The sequence below is a fragment of the Zea mays genome, chromosome 5 (genome assembly GCF_902167145.1).
Source record: "Zea mays cultivar B73 chromosome 5, Zm-B73-REFERENCE-NAM-5.0, whole genome shotgun sequence".
In the NCBI taxonomy this organism is placed as follows: Eukaryota; Viridiplantae; Streptophyta; class Magnoliopsida; order Poales; family Poaceae; genus Zea; species Zea mays.
The window spans coordinates 75,242,697-75,265,358 of NC_050100.1; the positions used below are offsets into that span (position 1 = coordinate 75,242,697).

At 45.0% G+C, this 22,662-nt stretch overlaps 5 protein-coding genes across 8 annotated transcripts; 4 read left to right on the forward strand and 1 right to left on the reverse strand.

The window, feature by feature from the left end:
* Positions 1–859: 859 nt before the first annotated feature.
* On the forward strand, positions 860–8,005 carry LOC100217278 (uncharacterized). 4 transcript variants are annotated; one of them, XM_008679840.4, is made up of 12 exons: positions 860–2,117; positions 3,792–3,922; positions 4,413–4,454; positions 4,625–4,736; positions 4,838–4,916; positions 5,010–5,179; positions 5,938–6,064; positions 6,447–6,562; positions 6,639–6,746; positions 6,833–6,895; positions 7,012–7,185; positions 7,520–8,005. In XM_008679840.4, exons 2-12 carry the CDS (start codon positions 3,792–3,794, stop codon positions 7,682–7,684), a joined length of 1,287 nt encoding a protein of 428 aa, XP_008678062.1. In that variant the 5' UTR covers positions 860–2,117; the 3' UTR covers positions 7,685–8,005. The 4 variants fall into 4 exon arrangements, with proteins under 4 accessions (XP_008678062.1, XP_020408721.1, NP_001346508.1 ...); XM_020553132.2 differs by having other exon boundaries at positions 866–1,393; NM_001359579.1 differs by having other exon boundaries at positions 1,057–1,393; positions 7,526–8,000.
* Positions 8,006–8,470: 465 nt separating this feature from the next.
* LOC118472026 (pentatricopeptide repeat-containing protein At2g03880, mitochondrial) lies at positions 8,471–11,685 on the forward strand. The gene is made up of 2 exons (XM_035959077.1): positions 8,471–10,032; positions 10,412–11,685. Exon 1 carries the CDS (start codon positions 8,691–8,693, stop codon positions 9,957–9,959), a length of 1,269 nt encoding a protein of 422 aa, XP_035814970.1. The 5' UTR covers positions 8,471–8,690; the 3' UTR covers positions 9,960–10,032; positions 10,412–11,685.
* A 194-nt stretch (positions 11,686–11,879) lies between these two features.
* LOCLOC100382176 (uncharacterized LOC100382176) lies at positions 11,880–12,962 on the forward strand. Its single transcript, NM_001174936.1, has 4 exons — positions 11,880–11,943; positions 12,025–12,136; positions 12,248–12,308; positions 12,378–12,962. Exons 1-4 carry the CDS (start codon positions 11,910–11,912, stop codon positions 12,771–12,773), a joined length of 603 nt encoding a protein of 200 aa, NP_001168407.1. The 5' UTR covers positions 11,880–11,909; the 3' UTR covers positions 12,774–12,962.
* Positions 12,963–14,337: 1,375 nt separating this feature from the next.
* LOC100284783 (golgi SNARE 12 protein) lies at positions 14,338–16,296 on the forward strand. The gene is made up of 5 exons (NM_001157678.1): positions 14,338–14,943; positions 15,022–15,111; positions 15,223–15,294; positions 15,668–15,797; positions 15,925–16,296. The coding sequence occupies exons 1-5, from the start codon at positions 14,602–14,604 to the stop codon at positions 16,020–16,022; spliced, it is 732 nt and encodes a 243-aa protein (NP_001151150.1). The 5' UTR covers positions 14,338–14,601; the 3' UTR covers positions 16,023–16,296.
* A 168-nt stretch (positions 16,297–16,464) lies between these two features.
* LOC100284256 (phosphatidate cytidylyltransferase) lies at positions 16,465–20,477 on the reverse strand. Its single transcript, NM_001157151.2, has 6 exons — positions 19,981–20,477; positions 18,600–18,790; positions 18,151–18,275; positions 17,554–17,687; positions 17,154–17,269; positions 16,465–16,958 (listed from the first exon to the last, which is right to left on the reverse strand). Exons 1-6 carry the CDS (start codon positions 20,430–20,432, stop codon positions 16,867–16,869), a joined length of 1,110 nt encoding a protein of 369 aa, NP_001150623.1. The 5' UTR covers positions 20,433–20,477; the 3' UTR covers positions 16,465–16,866.
* Positions 20,478–22,662: the final 2,185 nt, after the last annotated feature.

A 22,662-nucleotide genomic window follows, 5' to 3' on the forward strand; every position in this document is an offset into this window, starting at 1 on the left:
TAATCAATAGCAAAATAACTCTCCAACAGACTAGCCATCTGACTCGCCAAACTTTTCGACTCTTCAAATTGGCTCCCTCACTAGACAAACCTGGCTAGTCACTTTGACTAACCAAACTAGATAGATAGTATGCTGGAGTGAGTTGCTATATACAGAGTGTAATATTTATGAAAAAAATAAATAGAGAGTCAAATAAAAAGCAAAAATGGAGATCCCTTAGAGATGTTTTGACATTGGTTCTTTATAGAGAGCTAATTGGGTACCGTTGCGGCTGCCCTAATTGACCAAGACTGAGGCAAGCAACACTAGTCACTGATGATTAGGAGATGCTTGAATGCACTAAAGCTAATAGTTAGTTGACTAAAAATTACTAATAAAATTAACTAGCCAACAAATAGCTAGCTAACTAGTTGCTAATTTATTAAAAGTAGCTAATAACTGAACTATTAGTTAGACTGTTTGGATGTCTCAGCTAATTTTAACAGCTAACTATTAGTTCTAGTGTATTAAAACACTTCCAAATAATATGCAAGTATTTAAGATAAGATCGATGACAACAACATGACGAAATAAATCAACCTATCAACCAAATTGCCAGGCATCACATGTATCTTGTGTGGCTAACCAAAAGGAACGACCCGGCGGTGGAGGTAGAGCTGACCAAGACAGCGCTGTTGCCATGGAGACATTTCTTTTAGTGGTCTTGTTTAAACAGTAATATTTGTATAGTAAATGTTGTTAGATAAATTATTGTGAATTCTATTTTCGTAATATTTACTTAGATGTGTCATGTGTGTGGAGTGACCACTGAGAGGTGTTTGACAATTGGCAGTTTGACCGCTTGACCAGCGGCTTCATCATCACATCGTCTCGTCTGTCGTCGTGTGTGGCTTCCTCTCTTCCCCTCCTCCCTTGGCCCCGTCTCGTCTCCTCCCCCTCACCTTCCTCTCCACCTTCCTCCCTCCCACCCCTCCGCGCCTCGCCCCACCGCGCCAACCAACCAACACGGCGTCCCAGCCTGCCTATATACCGCTCCCCCCGCGCCCCCACACGCGCAAATCCATATGCTCAGCTCCCGCCTCCTCCCATCCCCGGACCCCGGACCCCGGCCATGGGCGCTTGCTTCTCCTCCGCCTCTGCCGCCCCCGCCGGCGCCGCCGTCGACGAGCGCCGCCCGTCCAAGGAGGGCGACGGCAAGAAGAGGCGCCGCGCCGCCGGGGCATCGCCGGATGCCGCGGCGCCCGTGCGCGTGGAGTTCGGCTACGAGAGGGACTTCGAGGCGCGCTACGAGGTCGGCCGCCTGCTCGGCCACGGCCAGTTCGGCTACACCTTCGCCGCCACCGACCGCGGCTCTGGGGACCGCGTTGCCGTCAAGCGCATCGACAAGGCCAAGGTGAGCTGCCGCCTGCCCCCCCGCACCCCAAGCCGCCGCGCTGTCCCTGTCTCTGTCTCTCCTACTAGTAGTAGTAGCTGGTGGTGATTCCGAGCGCGTCTTTGGTCTGGTGCATCGAACCACTTGTGCTTGGTGCATTTCGAGGGGATTCGGTGTAATTCCGTGCAAATTAGGGATTTCTCTCCTGTTGCTTTCCGAGGTTTAGGTGTTTCGATTGGGACGCGATTGGAGCCGTTCATTTTAGGACATTTCCGGTGCCTTTTGGGAGGCGTTTAGCTCAACGAGTAGCTCACTCACATTTCTAGCTGTTTGGCCGCTTCATTTCTCCCAAGCTTTCGTTGTTTGCCGGTGGTTCTGAGCTGCGGGATCTTGACGTTGGCCAGAGAGGTGGTTTCGACATTCAGGCATCTCGGATGACCTCTTAGTTTGGCACTACAGCTCTATTATTTCGGGAACGACGTGTTGCTCAGTGCGCACCTCATTCATGGAAGTGGCAAGGTCGCTTGTCTGCAGAACGGGGAAGGTGCTTTTCATCTGGCTATTCATGGAAAACGACTTGTTCAGTTGCCCTACTAATAATTTCAATAAGATTGCCTGCCTCCTTGAATGGTTGGGGCTTGGAAGGTTCCTGTCGAAGAAAAAGTCAGGAAAGATAACAATTGCGCACTTGCAGTGGACAACGCTTCCCTGTCTTCTATGCTATAGGTGGACAGCATTTTTCTAGGTATAATTAATTTGACCTTCAAACATATGTATACTAACCAACGCGGTTTTGATTCCATCAAATGTTTTGGACTCTCTCTGCTGAACTGTCAAAGTTACTTCATGGGGCAAAATGTCAAATTTTCTGGAACCTTCCGTAGTATATTTTGGAAATGAGTGTTTATTGTGTCATTGGAAATACCGTTCATGTGTCTGTGACAGAATGTGTCACTAGAAAGCTGAATTGGTGTTGTCCTTGTCAAAAAGGCACTAAACACGAGTCTGAAAATTAGGCCTGTTCTTGGTAAGGGAAGGAATCTGAGCATCAATGCTGATAGGAATAGACTCTGTCTGTCAATATTGTTAACTTGTTTATAGGGCTTCGAGTTTTCAACTTTTGAGGCAGATAAGTAGGATACCTCTTTTGATCATGATATATAACATATTCTTATATACCTCAAGCCTTGCACTGTTAAGTTAATGTGGCATCCTTTCTAGAGATCATGACCTCAAGTTGCATATGGATGCCAATAATATCGACACCAAGTGAACATCAGTGTCTGTGGAATATGCCGAAAGCAGCCAACGTGCCATTACTGAATTTTCATATGATTATTATATTCTGTTTAGATTTATTTACGTCGGAACACAGTGAGATGGTAACGTAATGAATCAAAATAGGCTATAAACATGCAATTCAACATATCATTATCATGCCCAAGTGTTTTGTCATTCTATCTTTATTCGTCCAAGAAGGACAAGCCTGGTGCATTGTTGAGGGAACCAGTTCTTCTGCAGTACTTCTAGGGAGGTAAAAATTCAACACCGTTGGATGCAGATCTATCGAACCCAGGGACTTTGTGCTTCCAGTGAAAAGTTATATGGACCCATAGGCCAGAGGATGTGAGAGTTTTACCTCTCTGGAAGTTATATGCGCTAGCATTAGTGTGGTCATCAATGGGATCAAAGATGAGCTCCACCTTTGGTGTAGAGCTGGAGCTAGGGGACTCTAGCATCCTGGCGCTCCAATCTTCCATCCAGTGAACTCTGTTTTTTGGGTCTAGTAGGTCAAGGGTCCAGTTATTTTTTCTTTCTGCTGTAAAGTCTCTAGTTAAGGTGTGAGTTTTGTATGGTGTTTTTTCGAGGTTTCCCCAAACCTCACCTTTTTTCCTTCTTAATATAATGATATGCAGCTTTCCTGCGTATTCGAGAAAAGAAAGTTTTATCTCTCTGGAAGTTAACTGCAGAGGAACTTGTTACATTGTTGAGAGTTGTCTCACCGAGTCACCAGGTCGCTGGTTCAAAGCAGTCTCTCCACATTTATGGGGAAGGCTTGCCTCGGTTTATCCCTTCCCAAGACTCTACTTGTGGGAGACTCTGGCATTGGGTCTGTCCTATGCCGTTGAAGCGCTAGGTTCGTTTATCCCTTCCCTATACCCACTTGTCAGAGCCTCCAACACTGAGTCTGCCCTAAGCTTCCAAGTTCCAACACTGGGTCTGCCCTAGGCCGTCGAAGCGTTATATGATTGCCATGTACTGTTATGCTTTGTTGCCTTCACATATTTTCCGTTCGAAATCATCTCCTTGTTGCCTTCACATATTGCCTTGTTGCTTTCACATATTTTCTGTTCCACGTCATACTTAGAAGTTAGAACACGTGATTTATGCCAATTAAGATTATTATTTTATATAACAGATGACCCGCCCTGTTGCTGTGGAGGATGTGAAAAGAGAAGTGAAGATTCTTAAAGCACTTAAAGGACATCAGAATATTGTTCACTTCTACAATGCATTTGAGGATGATTCATACGTGTACATTGTGATGGAGTAAGTAGGCCCATACACCTGTTCCTGCTAATAGAGCATATCGATTTTGCTATGACTTTTTTCCCTAAAGTTTTAACATGAACAATATCTATCCTGTTTACAGAATCCTAGACACTAAAATGTCATTTCTAATTATCAATTATTCTATAGCTAAACCAGATGCAATCCTGATTTATTTTTCTTAACGTATGGATATATTGGACTTTTCTTTCAAACCTGCATTTTGAATTTGATTACAGGGAACTATAACACTAATTCAGAACTCTATCATGTTTAACATTTTTCTTGCATTGTTCTATGTTTGTCAACTTGACGCACTTCTTAGATAATATAACATCATCTTCCACAGTCACCATTAGTTAGGACCTTGGACCTTCATGGTTCCGAAATTTAGCTAAGAATGGTATACATGGTCATGTGATTTCAAATAGATGTTCCTATATGCCAGAACCAACTCATGAGTCATAAGTTTTACCTTGTGTTTTTGCAGGCTATGTGAGGGCGGTGAACTATTAGATCGGATTTTGGCAAAGTAAGTAGATAAGATCCCCATCTCTTTGTTTCCCGTACCTCATTCTTCGCCATTAAATTTATAGATTTTTGTGCTGTAAAATCAGATTGCTTTATGTTGTTTGTCTGCTTTGTTTGATTTCTAGTTGCTCGTTCAAGATCCTTTACTTAATGGTGTGCGTGTTTTGACAGAAAGAATAGCCGCTATAGTGAGAAAGATGCTGCAGTGGTAGTCCGCCAAATGCTCAAAGTAGCTGCTGAATGCCATCTGCGTGGGTTAGTTCACCGAGATATGAAGCCTGAGGTAGAAATCAAATACTTCAATCTCTTTGCACACAGTAAGCATTTGGTGATATTTCACTACTTCCTCAGGTCATGTAAGACTGTACCTATTTTCCTTCCCAGAACTTCCTTTTCAAATCGAACAAGGAGGATTCACCACTAAAGGCGACAGATTTTGGTTTGTCAGATTTCATTAAGCCAGGTATCTACTTGGGGCCATCTGAATCTGTCGGGAATCTGATAGGGGCAAGTCTGCAGTTTAGCTGACCATTTTGTTGTCTAATGCATGCTTTAGGGAAGAAGTTCCATGACATTGTTGGAAGTGCTTACTATGTCGCACCAGAAGTACTAAAACGACGGTCTGGTCCTGAGTCAGATGTTTGGAGCATAGGAGTCATAACCTACATTTTGCTCTGTGGGAGGCGCCCTTTTTGGGATAAGACCGAAGACGGTATATTCAAGGAGGTAAGTGGATGGATTTTGCATACCATGTGCTTACATGTAAAATATGCTTGGTTAGAGTGCTGTACCAGGGATCAGCGTTTTCAGCGTGCTGATACTGTTTTGTACAATGTGTTTCTACTTTCTACGTCATATAGCAGTGTTTCTTTGTTAACTATTTCAGTGTCAAACTATTTGTCGTGTCACAACTCAGCAGTATAATTTTACTATTTTGAACACTGTAAACCTGCCTGGTCAGGTTATCCTTCAGTAATTTCTCTACTAGCTACCAGAAACCCACTTTATGCAGGTGTTCAGTTTAATAACACCCACCATCTTTCAGATTTCTAATGTTCAGTGTTAGACAGACTTCATTAAGATGCACCTTAAGATGATTGTAAGTAGTAAAAGTGCTTTGCACTTTTGTTAACTTTTGAGTCTGAAGATGACTTGTGGTACCTATGACCTCAAGAAACCAAGGCATTGCCATTGGAATAGCTAATTCGAATGAGCTTCAGATATGGCTATCTGTTTTAGTTTTGGACATCTGACTCAACTTTATAGGATAATACTATATTAGCAATCTTTGAGGTCATTGTCTCAGCCAAAATAAGTTGCGGTCTCTTTTTTACTGTCCTAAGCAGCAATATGGTTTCCATTTTCATTATACCAGCAACTTCCACCTTTTTCTTGCTATTTAAATATCTTTATGCATTTTATCAGCAAGGACATGATACGATCGTATATGTGATATTCTACATCTTTTCACTTCTCATAATTAGGTTCTAAGGAACAAGCCTGATTTTCGTAAGAGGCCTTGGTCAAGCATCAGCCCAGGTGCTAAAGATTTTGTTAAAAGGTTACTAGTGAAGAATCCAAGGGCCAGGCTAACAGCTGCTCAAGCTCTCTGTAAGTTTTGGTATTTTTCATTAATTTACTAGCCTAGTCATGATGATCAGATTCACCTTCTCTATGTGAGAACAGAGAACACATATACATCTGGCAGTATGCCTTTCAATCAGTTATGACAATGTAAATATGCAAAGACCGATGTTTTTTCTATCCTGCACCATTTTAGAACATTAATGGGGAAAAACCACAATATATTAGGAAAAATGTTTAATTATGTCCTGGTCACTTGAAATGAACATATACCACTGAGGTTTTCTAGTTCTCATGCGTTCTTATAATGATCTAATAAGTCAGTGGAGGTTTGCTGCCCACCACCCCTACATTTGTATTGTGAATTACTATCATCTTTACTGATCCTGATTGTTCTTGATATGTTAAGCACATCCGTGGGTAAGAGAAGGAGGGGAAGCATCCGATATCCCCGTCGACATATCTGTGTTATCAAACATGCGTCAGTTTGTCAAGTACAGCCGTTTCAAGCAATTCGCGCTTCGGGTAATTACAGTGATTACAAAAAACAACACTGCATCGTTTATTTTTTCCTCACAATATTTCCTCGTGGCATGGTCAGGCTCTGGCGAGCACCCTTAACGAGGAAGAGCTATCAGATCTGAAGGATCAGTTTGATGCAATTGATATCGATAAAAGTGGATCGATTAGTATCGAGGAAATGCGTCATGTAGGTTCTGTTAGTGTTTGCTGATGAAAATGCCTTAGATCCTGAACTACTCTGCGGTGCTGATTAATCTGTGCATGTTTCGGTAGGCCCTTGCAAAGGATCTTCCCTGGAGATTGAAGGGTCCCCGTGTGCTGGAGATTATTCAAGCAGTAAGTTTGAGCCTTCTTCTGGATCCAGCCCTTTCTTTGTTACCCCCCTTGTTTCCAAGAAAATAGCTGGCCTTGTTCTGAGGGTATAACCAAAACTGCATCTTATTTTGTGGTAGATTGACAGCAACACTGATGGGCTCGTGGACTTCAAGGAGTTTGTTGCGGCAACTCTCCATATCCACCAGATGGCGGAGCTCGACTCAGAAAGGTGGGGCATACGCTGCCAAGCTGCTTTCAGTAAGTTTGATCTTGACGGTGATGGATATATCACGCCGGAGGAACTCAGAATGGTAATTTTCTACTCCTGTCTTGTTTCCATGTTGCTTCACCAACGAATGCACAGTTCACATAACCCTTATTATCATCACTGCTTCCCATGAATAACTAGCTGGCTCGACCATCATGAGATTCAGTACTTGCGCCCTGTGCACTTGGTTTTGGTCCCGCTTGTTAGAATGAAGTAATTTATCAATGGAAGCGCTGTAATATTTTAATCAGCGTTTAGATTTGATAAAGATAAAACATGTTCATTGTTTGTGCCAAGAAATCCACTTACACAGATACTGAGAGTTGCACCGTAGATAACGCTAATCGGCAGTATCCTAATCGAGATTTTCTTTCAAGGTGCAGCACACTGGGTTGAAGGGATCTATCGAGCCGCTGCTGGAGGAGGCCGACATCGACAAAGACGGCAAGATAAGCCTGTCCGAGTTCCGCAAGCTCCTACGGACAGCGAGCATGAGCAACGTACCCAGCCCAAGGGGGCCCCCAAACCCTCAGGCTCTGTGAATTCCGGCTCGGCCACTAGGGAGGAGCAAGCTTAGGAAGTTGCCATACAATAGCCATGTGTTCTTTGGGTTCTTCAGAGTGCCATGTGATGTTTCTGGTTTTTAGCATCCAGGTTATGTGTGCAGTGCAGCCCCGAGTGAGTTTCGAAGTAAATATTCAGTGCTTTCTTTTTCTTTCCGGAAGAGTGAGAGGTGGAGGTCAAAATGGTAGGCAAGACTCGCCTTCTTCTTTCCTTTACACTGTACAGTGATACTGAAATATGTACGATTTTTATTATAACTGTTCGTCGCAATAAAGTTATTTGGAGAAGTGAGGATTTTATTGTCCTGGTGAACCTGTACGTTTTTTCCCCAAACGGATCACGGTCACGGCCCCCAAGTTTCAGCATAAAAAGTTTATGACAGATTTCTGGTTTGGTTCGCTGCCTCATTCATGCTGTTCGTTTGGGAGTAAAACTAGTTGTTGCAACTGTAATCTATAGAGACAATTAGATAAAATACTGAGATTAAAGCCAAATGAACAGACTGCCACAATTTATTATGTTTAAGGTTAGATATTTAATCGATTTAGGCGTGTGTTTAGTTTATAGCTATAATTGTGATATTTTTTTTTTCTGTTGTGTAGATTTTACTTGTCAACAATTGTGATTTTTTTCTTCTGTTGTGTAGATTTTACTTGTCAACAATTTATTATGTTTAAGGTTAGACATTTAATCGATTTAGACGTGTGTTTGGTTTATAGCTATAATTGTGATATTTTTTTTTTCTGTTGTGTAGATTTCATTGTAAAAGTGTGATAGTTTTTTAGGTTTTTCTAAATGTAGTGAAGAATTTGAGCGCAGACAGGTGTGGCAGAAAACTGTGTACCACCAAACAGCCCCTTCATTTGCAGTTCCATTGCCGCGACAAGCAATTGCGGTTGATGATTGAGGATCCGGTGGCAGTACAGCAGACTGCCCGTTCGGAAAAGCGCGCGGGGGCTTCTCCCTAGTCGCTTGGCAGGCTGAATGCCGGCACCGCGGTTGGCGTTAAACCCGGCCGCCGTGCTCCACGCGGCGCTCCTCAGGGCCTCCTCTGCCGGTTGCCGCCTGCCTCCCCGCATCTCCTTCAACTCGCTGCTGGCGGCCGCCGCGTCCTCCGCGGACACGCGCACCCGCGCTCTCGCGCTCCCGGCTCTCGCGCTCGCCCACGCCTCCGGCCGCGTGTCCCTCGACTCGTACGCCCTCTGCTCCGCGCTCCGCTCCGCGCCCTCCGCCGCGGGGACGCTGCACGCGCTGGCCGCCAAGTCCGGCTGGCTCGGCAGCGTCTTCGTGTCCTGCGCGCTCGCCGCTTCCTACGGCGGGTCCGGCCGGTGCCTGGACGCCCGGAGCCTGTTCGACGAAAGTCCCGCCAGGAACGGCGTCTTCGGGAACGCCGTCCTCGCCGCTTACGTGGGCGCGGCCGAGTGGGCTCCCGTGCTGAGGTTCGCCAGGAGGTTCTCGGAACTGCGGCTGCAGGTTGACTGGTACACGATGACGGCTGTGGCGCGGGCGTGTGGCGAGGTGGCCAACGCTGATCTCGGCGTCCAGGCGCATGGGCATGCGGTCAGGAGGCTGGGAGGTGTAGAGGTGGACGTGTTCTTGGTCAGCGCGTTCGTGGACATGTACGCCAAGTGCGGGCTTATCAGCCAAGCGGAGCGTGTGTTCCGCCTTGCGCAACAGGAGACCGGTGGCAGAGGTGACGTTGTGCTGTGGACGGCCATGTTGAACGCCTATGCGCGGCATGGACAGTGCAAGGAGGTTATCCGGCAGTATGACCTGATGCTGGCCTCTGGTGTCTATCCGGATGAATTGGCCATGTTAGCTGTACTCTCAGCTTGCCAGCACGCCGGGGAGGTGGTCAAGGGGCTCAACTACTTTGAATCCATGCATGCAGATTACGGGCTGGTGCCCACACCGGAGCACTACGGTTGTGTGGTCAACATGCTGTGCCGGGCAGGGGAAGTGACCAAGGCGTGGGAGATTGCCACCAAGGACGGCTGTGATCATGCAATCGGCGTGTCTACATGGGGGGCACTGCTCAGTGCTTGCCAGGTGCGTTTAAATGTTGAGGTCGGGAGAATGGCAGCTCAGAAGGCAATCGAATTGGACCCTACCAATGTTGGGATTTACATTGAGCTGTCAAATTTGTATGCAAGGGCTTGCTTGTGGGATGATATTGACCAGCTGCGGGAGGTGATGAAGGAGAGAGGGTTGGAAAAGGATGTTGGATGTACTTGGGTTGAGCTTGGTTCATGAAAATTTTTCTCGGACAAAAATTGAAAGTGCAAAATTTCTTTGCGGTCAAAATCTAAGATAGTCATGGGGAATTGTAAGTGAGATCAACAGTTGTCACATATTCTTCATGTTTGTGGTAAATTGAAATGTATCACTGACTCACTGTGCACACTGTACTTATAACCGTAACAAGTTGCCACTAGCCATTGTTTTATGAATATATGATAGTGCGATACCTGGCAAGTAGGCATAATTTTATGCATTTCGAAACATTGCCATGAATTTTCTGATTGGAACATGATGCCCTAGTCTGATACGTAGTTTTGTAAACTACTTGTACTAAAATGAATCTAAGGTTAGCATGGTTGCTGCTACGTGGCGCTTCTCACATATTGGAAGTGTTTCATGTGCCACGAGTTATATGACTGGAAATATCCAAAGACATTAACAATATTCTATGTCATCTTCTGCAGAAATGTTTCAATGCGATAATTCTGACACGAGCCAATCTAGCACCATGCTGTTGTATATCTGATACTCCATTTGTATTCAGCGTTCGATATATCAGTAACATTTTTGCTGTCGACTTGAGTTATGAACATCTTCTCTCTTGATTGATTGATGAAATTACACTGGATGCTCAGGCTCTGAAACTCAGAATGTATCTACTTATTTCTATATGTCAGCCATACCCATGCTTTCATAGCTTTATCCAGATTGTTATTTCTTCCTAATCCATGTGCTCGTACCTGCAATTTGTATCTTTGAAGTGTCTCTTACATTCCATAGATTTGTCCCACCACATCAAAACTGAAAAACTGGTAATAGTACACCAAGAAAAAAAATATATTTCAAGGTAATGCATTAAAATTGTATTAAATCACCTATATAAAACTAGTATCAAAAGGATCAGCTGACCAGCCTGAATGATTAAACTGAATTACTGTTCTTTTGAGAAAGAAATGAGCAGACACATGGAACTGAGTATCTTTGATTTTAAGCGGAGTGGGGATTTGAACAAATGAAAGGTGGGCTCCTAGTAGTGGTGAGACCTATTTCATTGAGTTACCAGGTCACGGGTTCGAAGTAGCCTCTCCGCATTTGCAGGAGGAATGCTTGCCTCGGTTTATCCATTCCCCAACCCCTCATATGGGAGCCTCAGGCACCGAGTCTCGCCCTTCGAGGATTTGAACAAATTACCTTTGCGAGCTCTCTCTCGCTCTACTATTAGATGCTCCCATAAGGGTTATTCTTTTTATAACAATCGATATAGTCCAAATTTTGGCAATGGAAGAGAGGCAGCCATAACTCTGGCATATATCAGAACTTAATTTATGTGGATGCAGTGTCCGGCTACCAATGCTCTATTTAGGAACTCATTCATGTTCCATGGATCTGAAAATATCGATATCCAAGAGACAAGAAAGAAGCAGCACCAGGAATCTCTCTTTGGGCAGATAAAGCATGGTTATTCAATTCCTCTTGTGCAAGCAAGAAAGCATACGCGTGTGCCAAAGCATGTCCATTAGGACTCCAAAATGAGGTTTGGATCACTGTTAAAGGAATCCAGTTCTACTTGGGAACCTTGCAATTTCCCAGAGATCAGCTATCCACCTTCCTAGAGCTGAGGATAGACATTTGAGTTGGACCATATTTTTACTGTGCTGGAAAATTTGTGGATGACGTTCTCACTGTTGCAGCCTTGCAGGAAGCCCAGAAAGGCAGGCTGGCAACCTTCCCTGGAATGACACCTGCAGCTTCAGAAGCAGGGCAACTCTAGCTTCACTTCCAGGGCAGGCATCGAACTGGAGGGGGGCAGAAACAACCTTGGTATGATAACAAGGAAAGGAATGCATTCCATGCTTGGGCCCCTGTTGTTCCGACTTCCGCGGAACTATATAAGCACTCAGATTCAAGTACCCCCTTGCTTCTTGTGCGCACGTCCTGATTGCCCCTGCTATTGGACCAAAGATGGGTCTTAACTTCAGTGTACTCAACACATTCGGTAATTTTCTCTCAAACATTCCTTAATTTGGACGTGCGCTATGTTTCATTTCAGTAGGGAATTGACAGTTTGCATTCTCAGGAGTCCCAGGGCTGAGGGGGGCGACTACCAAGCAGGTTTATGAGCGGCATTTCGCGAACAAGGAAACCAAGGAGTTCAAAGATTTCCACATTGCCTACGTCGAGTTCTGCAAGTGGGTGTCGTCCTTGCTGCTCTGTGGTTTTCCACTCTCGATCTGCCCTAGCTAGGCAGCGCTTCATCAGTCATCACAAAAGGACTTGCATTGCTCGCTCCCTTCCTGCAGGTATTTCAACACGGTGATGCCCGGTCAGGATTTTGACACTCCATCTACTACGGTGATTCAGGTAACAATCAATCCAAAAGTCCATTCATTTCTGTGAGGAACATGGCATGCGTAATGCGTTGCAACGCAGAAATTCTTTGAAGACGAGTGGAAGCCGGAGAAGAACGAGGAGGAGAGGAAGAGGAAGTTCCTGGAGTTCATGAGGAAGAAGGTGAGGGAGGCCAAGGTGGACGACAGCTTCTTCATCGCGGCGGGGCTGGCGGTGCCGGTGGCGGCCGTCATCGGCAAGAGGGCCAGCGGGCAGATCCCCTACGTGAAGAGCGTGAGGCTGGACCTGGTCCCCAACGTCGTGTTCGTGCCGTTCGTGACGCTGCTCGGCATCATGGGCGCCACCGCGTGGCAGATGGGCAACAAGAGCGCTGTCGCCCAGGAGGACGAGGACGCCAACGAGGAGGAGAAGAAGAAGGAGACGATGAAGCGCGCGGCGGGGCAGCAGCAGCAGGAGGAGCAAAACAGGTCGCCTTGATTGATGGCTTGTTCTTCATGCATGCGTGCATGCATCGTCTCTTGGTTGATGAATGCGTGTGTACTGTATGCATGGATGACTCTGGATCAGTCACTCGTTTATTCACCCAATAACCATGGGATTATTATTTGTTCATCGATGAAACATTTTATGGCGCATAAACAATAATCTCATGGATGCAAAATTGTGAAGTTGGCGCGTCAAATACACATTGTGTATAATACGTACATATTTTTGTTTCTCTCGTGTCGTCATTAACACGAGTGGTTTGAGTGACATGCACGCTCTGTCAAAAGCTCAAGCGTTACGGGTTGAAGCAAAGCGATAGACAGCTGAGATATGCCTTGCAGGTTGGCAAAGCTTGCCCAAGCAAGCCCATGGAAATCAAAGACAAATCCATGTCTACCTTGGACAACACTTCACTTGATAAATTCTACCATTGGTCTTGATCAATTATTCCTATTCGGTTAGAAGGAATTACGAGATTAAAATGATTCGTATTATAGAACAAAGAATGACTAGTTGACCTTTTTTATACTCCTTCCGTTACAATTTATAATTCATTTGACTTTTTTGAACCTTTGTTTAAAGTATGTAAATAAAAGGAAAAAAAATAGTAGAACTTTTATGCTAGGTTTAAGAAAATTAAGTAGATGGCTAATTAACAGTAGCCCCAGGTAAAAATGTTGAACACCATAGTTCACCAAATTAAGTAGAGATTAACCATTGATTCCGCCCATTCTTTTAGAAAAATGAAAAAGGACATAAAAATATAAAAACATCAAGCAACCCTATTTTTTTAGAATTCTTAAGTGGTGTTGCTCTAGAAAATGTAAAGAGTCCTATTTCAGCAAGGAAATATAGTGCCACCTACTCCATGAGAGAAATAAAGAAAACTTTAGAAGAACGACTTGTTTTATTCAAAAAAATTAAAAAATAATTTCAAAGGCATACATAAAGTATATTATATGGTAAACAATATTATAGCAACGGTTCATAATAATTATAATTTTTTTAAATAAGACGAGTTAGTTAAATTTAGGGCAAAAAGGTCAAACGAATTATAAATTGGAACGTAGAAATAGTACACTCATATGTGTCGCAACTCGCATGTGCATATCAACTAGAAGAGGTGGGCCTAGGATTAGGGTTCGGTCCAGCAGCCCAAGTAACATTTAGCACCATATAGTAATTTCAGCAATGGCCCATGGTTATAATAACTAAGATGGAGGCACATAACGGAAGTATGTAGGTTCATCGGGCTATGACACACATTTTCAATTTGTGCATTCTCTTTGTATCTACTCTATGGCCATTTTTAGCATTGCCAATTCATAATTTAGCCCCCTTTTGATCTCTAGAGGATTGTAAAAAAAGTATGAGAAGTTGCTGCCTTTTGATTTTGCTCGGACCTATTCCTACCGGTCGTGGCAAAACGGAGCGCCAGCGGGTTTTTTTTTCCTTGCACGAAATTCGCATCGAAATGCCAAAACGCAGAACAATGAACACTGCACCTGCACGACACAGGATGGGATGGAATGGAAGGGACTGTGATGAAATATCGCGATGAAGCAGGGGTGTAGCCACGATTCCTTCCGTTCCATCTCCACCGGCTAAACTGCCCTCGCCTCCGATCGAACAGACGTTCCTCCTCCGTCGCCGCCGCGGCCGTTTGATCCTCCTTGCGAGTCCGAACCTCCCCACGACGGCACGCGGCCGGATCCAGATCGGGAGTACTCCCCACTCCCCGCGCTTCTCCTTCGCATCACAAGCGGCCCCGGCCCCAGACCCCTAGCCGGATCGGATCTCGCGCGGCGCCGTGCCGGAGATGATGTCGTCGTCGTCGGACGCGGCAGCGGCGCTGGAGCTGCAGGAGTCCGGGTGGGAGGAGCTGCGGCGGGAGGCGCGCAAGCTGGAGGGCGACCTCGACGTGAAGCTCTCCTCCTACGCGCGCCTCGCCGCGCGCTCCTCCTCCTCCGCCTCGGGCGCCGCCTCCCCCACCGCCGACCGCTCCTCCTGGAAGTCCATGGAGTTCGAGATCCAGTCGCTGCTCGGCAAGCTGCAGGACGTCAACGACGCCATGAGCCGCTGCGCCGCCTCCAGCGCCACCACCACCTCCGTCTCCCAGAAGCTCGCGCGCCACCGCGACATCCTCCACGAGTTCACGCAGGTCCACTCCTCCGCTCCGCTCCTCGCAGTCTCCTTTCGTTGATCCACCGGTTAGTAATCGCTCCAAGCATGGAAGCAGGAGTTCAGGCGGACGAGGGGGAACCTGAGCTCCATGAGGGAGCACGCCGATCTACTCAACTCCGTCCGAGACGACATCACCGAGTCCAGGGTTCGTTTCTTCCCAGGAACTCTTCCACTGCTGCTGCTTTGTACGTGCCGTTTCTATTGTCGTGTGCATTGTGCCCATCTTAACACTCTCTTCTGTCGAAATCCTGGCCAGGCCTCCGGTGGCATGTCGCCAAGAGTGCATTTGCTCAGGGAACGAGCTTCCATTCATGGCAGCATCAACCAGGTATTCCTGGAGTTAGACAGGCTTACATTGTTGTCCATTATAGTTTCAAACAGTATACCACAGTTGCTTAGCTTTGCCTGGGAAGAATCTAGTTTAAGAAACTGAATGTTCATCCTAAGCTGATACCAATGGTGCCATGTGCCAAACTGTGATAAGAAACTTGTGGAAGCAAATGTATCTTTCATTAGCCACCGGCCACCGCCGCACCATATTGCCATTTGACTCTGCAATCGGGGGTGTAAAGGAATAGGTCGTCGCTAGGAACGTTTACAACGCAAGAATATTTGCACCGTGCCAGTGCCTGCCAATATACATTTGTGCAGAGCTCTACCCTTGGCGCCAAGGAGGTTACATTTTTTTACCTTGATTTCAGATTGATGAGGTAATTGGCCAAGCTCAAAGCACAAGAGTAGCTCTTAACAATCAGAGGGCCATGTTTGGAGACATTCAAGGGAAAGTGAAGCAGCTGGGTGAAAAGTTCCCGGTAATCAGAGGTCTTCTTGGTAATATATTGATCCCTTCTCTGCCGCCGCAGGCCGCAGCACTGATTTCTTGTCATGCTGGCATCGTATTGCTCACTGCTGTGTGACGCTACATCCATATATAATTATGCCTAATCCGCCCTTGCAGGTGCCATCAAGCGGAAGAAATCAAAGGACACCATAATCCTCTCGGCAGTGATCGCGGCCTGCACCATCTTCCTGATCATTTACTGGCTTTCGAAATGATGGGTCGCACCTGAGAGAAGCTCCCGATCTCCCTTGGCCCGGATTAGCTGGTTGATATCAGATAGCTGTATCGTCTGCCTCACCGAGAAAGATGGAACGAACGAGAGATCAGTTTCTTCAGCTTTTCATTGATTTTGTTCGACAACTGTTGTGCCCTGTATCTGAGATTCCACATGTAGAGAATTTTTGCTGGTTCAGTAAATACACATATACATGCATGGTAACATCAAGCTAATGCTTTCTGTCATAAAAAGTGCTTGCTGTTCGAATGCTTAGCAGTAGCTGTACGCCTGTAAATGAAATTTTGCGGCGATTTTTGTGTTTGTCCATGATCTTCATGTTTTCAAATTAATTAGCTGAAATGATGGCGTGGAATTTATCCAAGACTGGTAATTATACCCTTCTCTCCTCAGGCATCAGCACCTGAACAACTGGATACGGATAGGGAATTTAGTGCCTTGAATTATTAAAACAAGTGTAGTTTGGTACATATTGACATAAGCTGCCTCAATGCACTGTTAACAGCTTTTGTGATGAATAATTAGCCTTTCCTTTTTACTCTCTCTCTATATGAAAAAATAAACTATGTACACACAGAGTTACAAGGCTTGCAAGAAACTGGTTGAGCTGGAAAGGCCATCTCAAACCCAAAGCAAGAAGCAATGTCGATGACGAGCTAGTGGCCACCAAATTCGCTTGGAGGGAAGACCACGTTGTCTTGAGATGAAGAACTGATCTAGGGCATCCCAGCAAATACTCATCGTTGCATGTTAAAATGTATGGTGACTGACCGCATTGCTGATGGAAGGAGAAAGGCAAAACAACAAGAAGGCCGGTGCTCTAATCAGACCCCGTACAGGGGTAGAGCCACTCTGACAAAAGAGTAGCAAAGTGCCCCCGTGAAAACGTAGCTGTCAACTCGGTCAAGAATCCCACCTGCATTGTGGCATAGCAGCGTATCACATTCATGCATGAAGTATGACATGCTGATAGAATAGAATATGAATACATCACGGCAATGCATTTCTCCCCTCTCCTACTGGTATATATTTTCTCCAAGGACGGTTACTTCGATGCAGTACAAGAAGTGAAGGGAAAAGAAGGGGATAGGGGCGATTAACGCTGCTTTACCATGACCAGGAATGAGCGATCCGGAGTCCTTCACACCAGCGTCGCGCTTGATCAGAGATTCAACAAGATCCCCGAATAACGAACCCAGGAAGATCAGGATTCCATAAGCTGTGGCACTGGTATCCGTGAAATAGCTATTAGACAATGAAACAAAATGCAGCGCAAATGTTTTCCATTCGCAAACAAGGGGATGCAGTACCGCAATCTATATGCTGCAACTCCGAAGAAAACGATGTAAATTACGACGAGCAGCAACTCCTTTTAGGATAGTCAAGTCCAAAGTCTAGTAAGCACATAATACGTGTTTGGTTTTGTTCTTCATGTGCTAGATGGCACTGTCCTAGAGTAAAGTAATGTTCCACTGCTAACACAATGATAATAGAAATTCCGGAAGCCGCACCTCAAAAGCGACCTTGGCCAGCGTAAGGCAGTCGACAGCAGCACAGTGGTCAGTACGCAGCCAGCTAGGCCAGCTAAAGCACCCTCCAAGGTCTTCTTAGGGCTTATGTTAGTCAAAGGGGTACGACCAAATGCCTGAAACAGAGAATGAATAACATGGTCACATGGTACTCCTTTCAGCTACTAAATCTGTAAACTTAACTGACCATGTTATACCAATGAATTAACTGAGCACTGCATAAAGCAGGAATCAGTTGAGTGCAGCTTCAGTGGTTCACCATACTCGATGAACCACATGGTTCGTTGGCATCATAACTTTTGAGCAATATGACTCATTTAAAAAAAAACTGTCTCAAGGTATACAGATAAACAGATACTTGTTATAATTGAAATAATGAGCTACAAGAACCCAAACAATTACGCCTGTTTCTTAGTACAATATTACACTAGTGCATTGGTAAAAGTAAACCCATGGTGCTATGCAACATACAATAAAAAAACATCAACAGATCCTTTAGCCCCCACGCAAGTTGGGTAGTCTAGAGATGCAACTCAACAGCAAAAAGAAAAATAAATTGTTATTAATTGAAGAGTGTACCCTTCCACAAAGGAAAGCAGATGTATCAGCAGCAATGATGCTACTAATAGCCATCAAGGTTGCTACAAGTCCAACTGTCCAGTGAGCTTGTCCACCAAGAAGAATTGGCCAATTGTATGCTATGCCTGCCAAGATACGCTGTATATCAGGAGAGGGTCCTACTGGTAGCAAAGAAATAGAAACACTAGAACGACATGACCTTGTAAGGACTTCAATAATAAAAATACCCTTGTGCTAACTAAAGGGCGTACCCAGTGCCGTAGGCTTCCCGCACTGTGCGGTATCTGGGGAAGGGTATCTTTAAACGCCAAGCCTTACCCGCATAATATGCAGAGGCTGGGGCTCGAACCCGGGACCTTCCAGTTACAAACGGTAGGCTCTACCGCTGCACCAGGCCCGCCCTTCAACACACAGTACTTGTATCAAGATGATCCAACTAAGCAACATACTTGTATTTAAGGCAGGGGCAGCTAGTCCGGATCGAAGCTTAACCCAGAAAGAAGGTAGATAACCGCAGTAAAATAACCCGAAAACTGAACTAGTTAGCTGAGCAAAACGAGGGTTTCCTCTTTGTAAAAGCAATGCTATTGCAATGACGAATGCAGAAAACGCCACAGTAACATCCATGCGTCCATAGTACCTAAGCAAATAGATAGATGAAACATCAGAAACCAAATCGGTAGTCATATTTATTTACATGAAATGACAGCTGGATCTGTAAAATGCTTAAATACATGCATGTGGCTTATTTTCCTCTCATAAAGATTGCGAATCCTTAGCAAGTATCACCATGATATATCCACAATCCCCAGCCTATCTTGTTGAAAACTAATCAATGACTTAAAGAGGTTTTGCTCTATTGATGCTAGAAATCCAAAGCAAATTGTAAAGCTACAAATTCATCTAAACTCAAGTATATTGTGGGGATGTTAGAACAGGCAATGTTCCTTTAAGTTCTTCCTTACTGCATTCAGGAATGAGAATATAGTAACGAGGGAATGGACCCTGAAGTCCCACTCTGGTCTAATTTCCATAGCTTGGTAAGCTGTAAATAATCCTAATATCCCACCACTACACGAAATCTTAATAATCACACCAGCGTATTACTCAACTTCACAGGTTGAAAAGTTGCAAGGCTATAGTTTCTTCAATGTTGCTGATGAACTAGCTTCTAATCATTTTCGTCCCCTATTTTTTAGAACAGTTATTCCCACCGCAACCGAGCTCATCAAATCGCCATCAAAATTACCTAGGAATAGGATGAAGCAATTTTATGCACAGCTTCCTTTCATGGAACACTCAGTGTCAGATCCACCCTATAACCTAAGTAGTAGGCAGTTCACAATCACGTTGCGGTAAAAGATGGATGCGTCAGATCCTCCCTATGACCTCAGTAATAGGCAATTCACAATAGCGTTGGGGTAGAAGATGGATGCTTCGTTCAAAACCGTAGCTGAATTTCACCTCCGCTCGGAGCAAATTTCAGCTATGGGAGACAATCAGACAAGCAACGCACGAAGAAGGAACGTGACGCGCCCTTAGAGCATCTCCAACAATGCCTCAAACTAATGCCTCAAATTGAAATATAGGACTCTACACAGGAAAAACAACTCCAACAGTGCCTCAATTCAACAAATTTTGTCAAAAAACTATAGGGCACCCTCTCAAGTGCCTCAAATATACTACACCGTAGTTGACTGTCCTATAATATAGATTTGGGGCTTTACTGTTGGAGCGGGGTATTTTGTTGGTGCCCTAAATTCTACAAAATTTAATTATTTTTAAATTATAAGGCATTTTTATAGGTCACGTTGTTGGAGATGCTCTTACAGCGTAAGGATGGGCATGAGAGCGCAGATGGCGGAACAGACGCGGGACACGTAGCGCGGCGGCGGGGTCCCGCCTCCGGCTACAGTGCTGCGGACGAGCTCGAAGTACTCCCGGGAGCCGGCAAGAACGGCGGCCGCGACGGCGGCGGCGAACACCCGGCCGCCGGCGACCACGATGCCGCCGGCGCCCACCCCGATGGCGACGCCCACGAGGACCCGCTTCTGCAGCTGCCTGGCCTTGTCGTCCTTCCTAGCGGCGACCTCCTCCCCGCCACCGCCGGCGCCGGCTGCGGCGGATACGGCGGCGGCAGCCAGCAGCGGGAAGTGGCGGCGGAGGCGGAGCGGCGGCGGGGACGGCAGGAGGAAGCGGAGGCGAAGTGAAGGGTGGGGGTGCGGTGGGGAAGGAAGCAGGAGGAACGGGGAGTGGAGGCGGGTGGCCGCCGGCGCCGCCATGAGAGGTGGGGAGCGAGCAGGACTGGAGGAGGCGGAGATTTCGATGTGTAACACTGTTTTTTTGTTTCTTTATTAATCTTCGCAGCTGTTTTTAGCCGAGCAGGAGTGCAATACATACTGCTAGTCCGTTAACCGTGCGTTGCGACGGCTAACAACAATATCCACGTAAATTATCTACAAAAAAGATCTCAAGATTTTTCATTAATTATCTCCGCTTTCACATAATATTTTTTATTAGGGAAATTTGGATCCATACCATTAAAAGATCACCACTTTGGATCCATTCCATTACTATCTCACTTACATGTGGGTCCACATGAGTCAATGACATGTGGGGTCCATGGTATATATCTAAAGTTTGGATCTTTTAATGGTATAGATCCAATTGTTCCTTTTTATTAACGCACGGGTACCGTAAGCAGCAAATCAGAGACCCCGTCCTCCGCCTCCTCTACTTCCAAGGTTTCGTAGAGCAGGAGGGAAAGAGAAGAGGCAGACATACATGTTCGTTGCCGGAAAAGGACACGACGAAGACATGTATATCTAGAGACAACATAGGTAGTATACCGCTAGATATATAGGGAGAGAGCACGCAAGCGGAGAAAGAAGCCCAGCCGAAGCAGCCACTAGTACACAAAAGCTCTATAGTGGCGGTCCTAGAGCTATTTGCACTGGCGTTTTTCAGTGCCGCCAGTGCTAGGGCCAGTAGAAATCGACCTTTTTCACAGACGGTTGTTTGCCAACCGCCAGTGCAAATATCATTAGCACTGGCGGTTTTCTTTAGCAGTCCGCCAGTGTAAATATCATTAGCACTGACGGTTTGCTTAAGAAACCGTATGTGGAAATATTATTATCACTGACGGTGTCTTAAGCAGCCCGCCTATGAAAATGTTGTCTCCACATGCGGTTTCTTAAGAAAACCGCTAGTGCTAATATTATTAGCTATTAGCACTGGCGGTTTTCTTTAGCAGCCCGCTATTGTAAATATCATTAGCACTGGCGGTGTCTTAAGCAGCTCGCCTATGAAAATGTTGTCTCCACATGCGGTTTCTTAAGAAAACCGCCAGTGCTGATATTATTAGCACTGGCGGTTTTCTTAAGCAGTCCGCCAGTGTAAATATATTTAGCAGTGGCGGTTTGCTTAAGAAACCGCATGTGAAAACATCATTTTCACAGGCGGGCTGCTTAAGACACCGCCAGTGGAAAGATTATTATCACTGGCGGTTTCTTTAGCTGCCCGCCAGTATAAGTTTCCTGCTTTTTTCAAATTTTCAAACAAAACTGAATTTTCACTGGCGGGCTGCTTAAGAAAACGCCTGTGGAAACATTATTATCACTGGCGGTTTTCTTTAACAGCTCACCAGTGGAAATAATATTAGCACTGGCGGTCTGCTTACCATTTCAAACAAAACTGAATTTTATACATCAAAACTGAATTTTATACACAGATCTGTTTACAATATATTGTTTACAACACATATTTTTCTGTTTACAACTATACATTTTCAATCAATCAAAACTTAATTAAATTCGATACATTCTATACATCAAAACTGAACATATAAGTTTTCACCTATGCTCTAGCTAGTAACTATCTCGTTTAAGAGATAGTCTACTAACTTCAGTTAATATTCTAAACTCTGGCATAGCTAATGTACTGGAAGCGTCGTGATATTTCCCTTCAGCTGGAATGACCTCTTTTAATATGAATGTGCATAGGTCTTCAACTATACCATACAATGCAGCTTCAGTCAAGTTCTCCGGATTTTCTTTTTGAAATTCCTGTAAAGGAAGCTTATAAACATCATCTATTCACATTTGCATCGTTAATTTACAAATACAAACATGACTATTACTAATAATACCTTGCTAGGGTTTGTGATGTATCGTCCGTTCATTCTCATAAACTCGCACGCATAGAACCCACATAGGACCGATCCTTGTGGTTGCTTGTGGCACTACATACATAACATGAGAGATTGGTTATTTAGTTGCAATATTGTGTATGATATGTATTCATAAATTCACATACTTACCGGCCAGTGATGATGGATGTCTAGTGGAACACATTTATTGGTCTTGTCGTACTTTGCACCTTTAAACTTATAGAACCTAAATGCTCTGTGATCTCAAGTAGAATCTCCATGTTATTTCAAAATTTTCTCAATGATATAAGTATGCATGCATGCATAGAAAAGACTTACTGCTATAAGATACTAAGAAATTTTGC

Excerpts from the sequence above, each read along its gene's own strand:
- LOC100284783 (NM_001157678.1), top strand. The coding sequence starts at position 14,602 with ATGATGTCGTCGTCGTCGGACGCGGCAGCGGCGCTGGAGCTGCAGGAG. Across the intron at positions 15,295-15,667 it reads TTCATGGCAGCATCAACCAG|ATTGATGAGGTAATTGGCCA; the intron begins GTATTCCTGGAG and ends CCTTGATTTCAG. Across the intron at positions 15,798-15,924 it reads GGTAATCAGAGGTCTTCTTG|GTGCCATCAAGCGGAAGAAA; the intron begins GTAATATATTGA and ends CCGCCCTTGCAG.
- LOCLOC100382176 (NM_001174936.1), top strand. The coding sequence starts at position 11,910 with ATGGGTCTTAACTTCAGTGTACTCAACACATTCG. Across the intron at positions 12,137-12,247 it reads GCCTACGTCGAGTTCTGCAA|GTATTTCAACACGGTGATGC; the intron begins GTGGGTGTCGTC and ends CCCTTCCTGCAG. Across the intron at positions 12,309-12,377 it reads CATCTACTACGGTGATTCAG|AAATTCTTTGAAGACGAGTG; the intron begins GTAACAATCAAT and ends GTTGCAACGCAG.
- LOC100284256 (NM_001157151.2), bottom strand. The coding sequence starts at position 20,432 with ATGGCGGCGCCGGCGGCCACCCGCCTCCACTCCCCGTTCCTCCTGCTT. Across the intron at positions 17,688-18,150 it reads CTGCTTTCCTTTGTGGAAGG|GCATTTGGTCGTACCCCTTT; the intron begins GTACACTCTTCA and ends TCTCTGTTTCAG. Across the intron at positions 17,270-17,553 it reads TGGCCAAGGTCGCTTTTGAG|TGCCACAGCTTATGGAATCC; the intron begins GTGCGGCTTCCG and ends CACGGATACCAG.
- LOC118472026 (XM_035959077.1), top strand. The coding sequence starts at position 8,691 with ATGCCGGCACCGCGGTTGGCGTTAAACCCGGCCGCCGTGCTCCACGCG.
- LOC100217278 (XM_020553132.2), top strand. The coding sequence starts at position 1,112 with ATGGGCGCTTGCTTCTCCTCCGCCTCTGCCGCCCCCGCCGGCGCCGCC. Across the intron at positions 4,455-4,624 it reads TTAGATCGGATTTTGGCAAA|AAAGAATAGCCGCTATAGTG; the intron begins GTAAGTAGATAA and ends GTGTTTTGACAG. Across the intron at positions 4,917-5,009 it reads GTCAGATTTCATTAAGCCAG|GGAAGAAGTTCCATGACATT; the intron begins GTATCTACTTGG and ends TGCATGCTTTAG.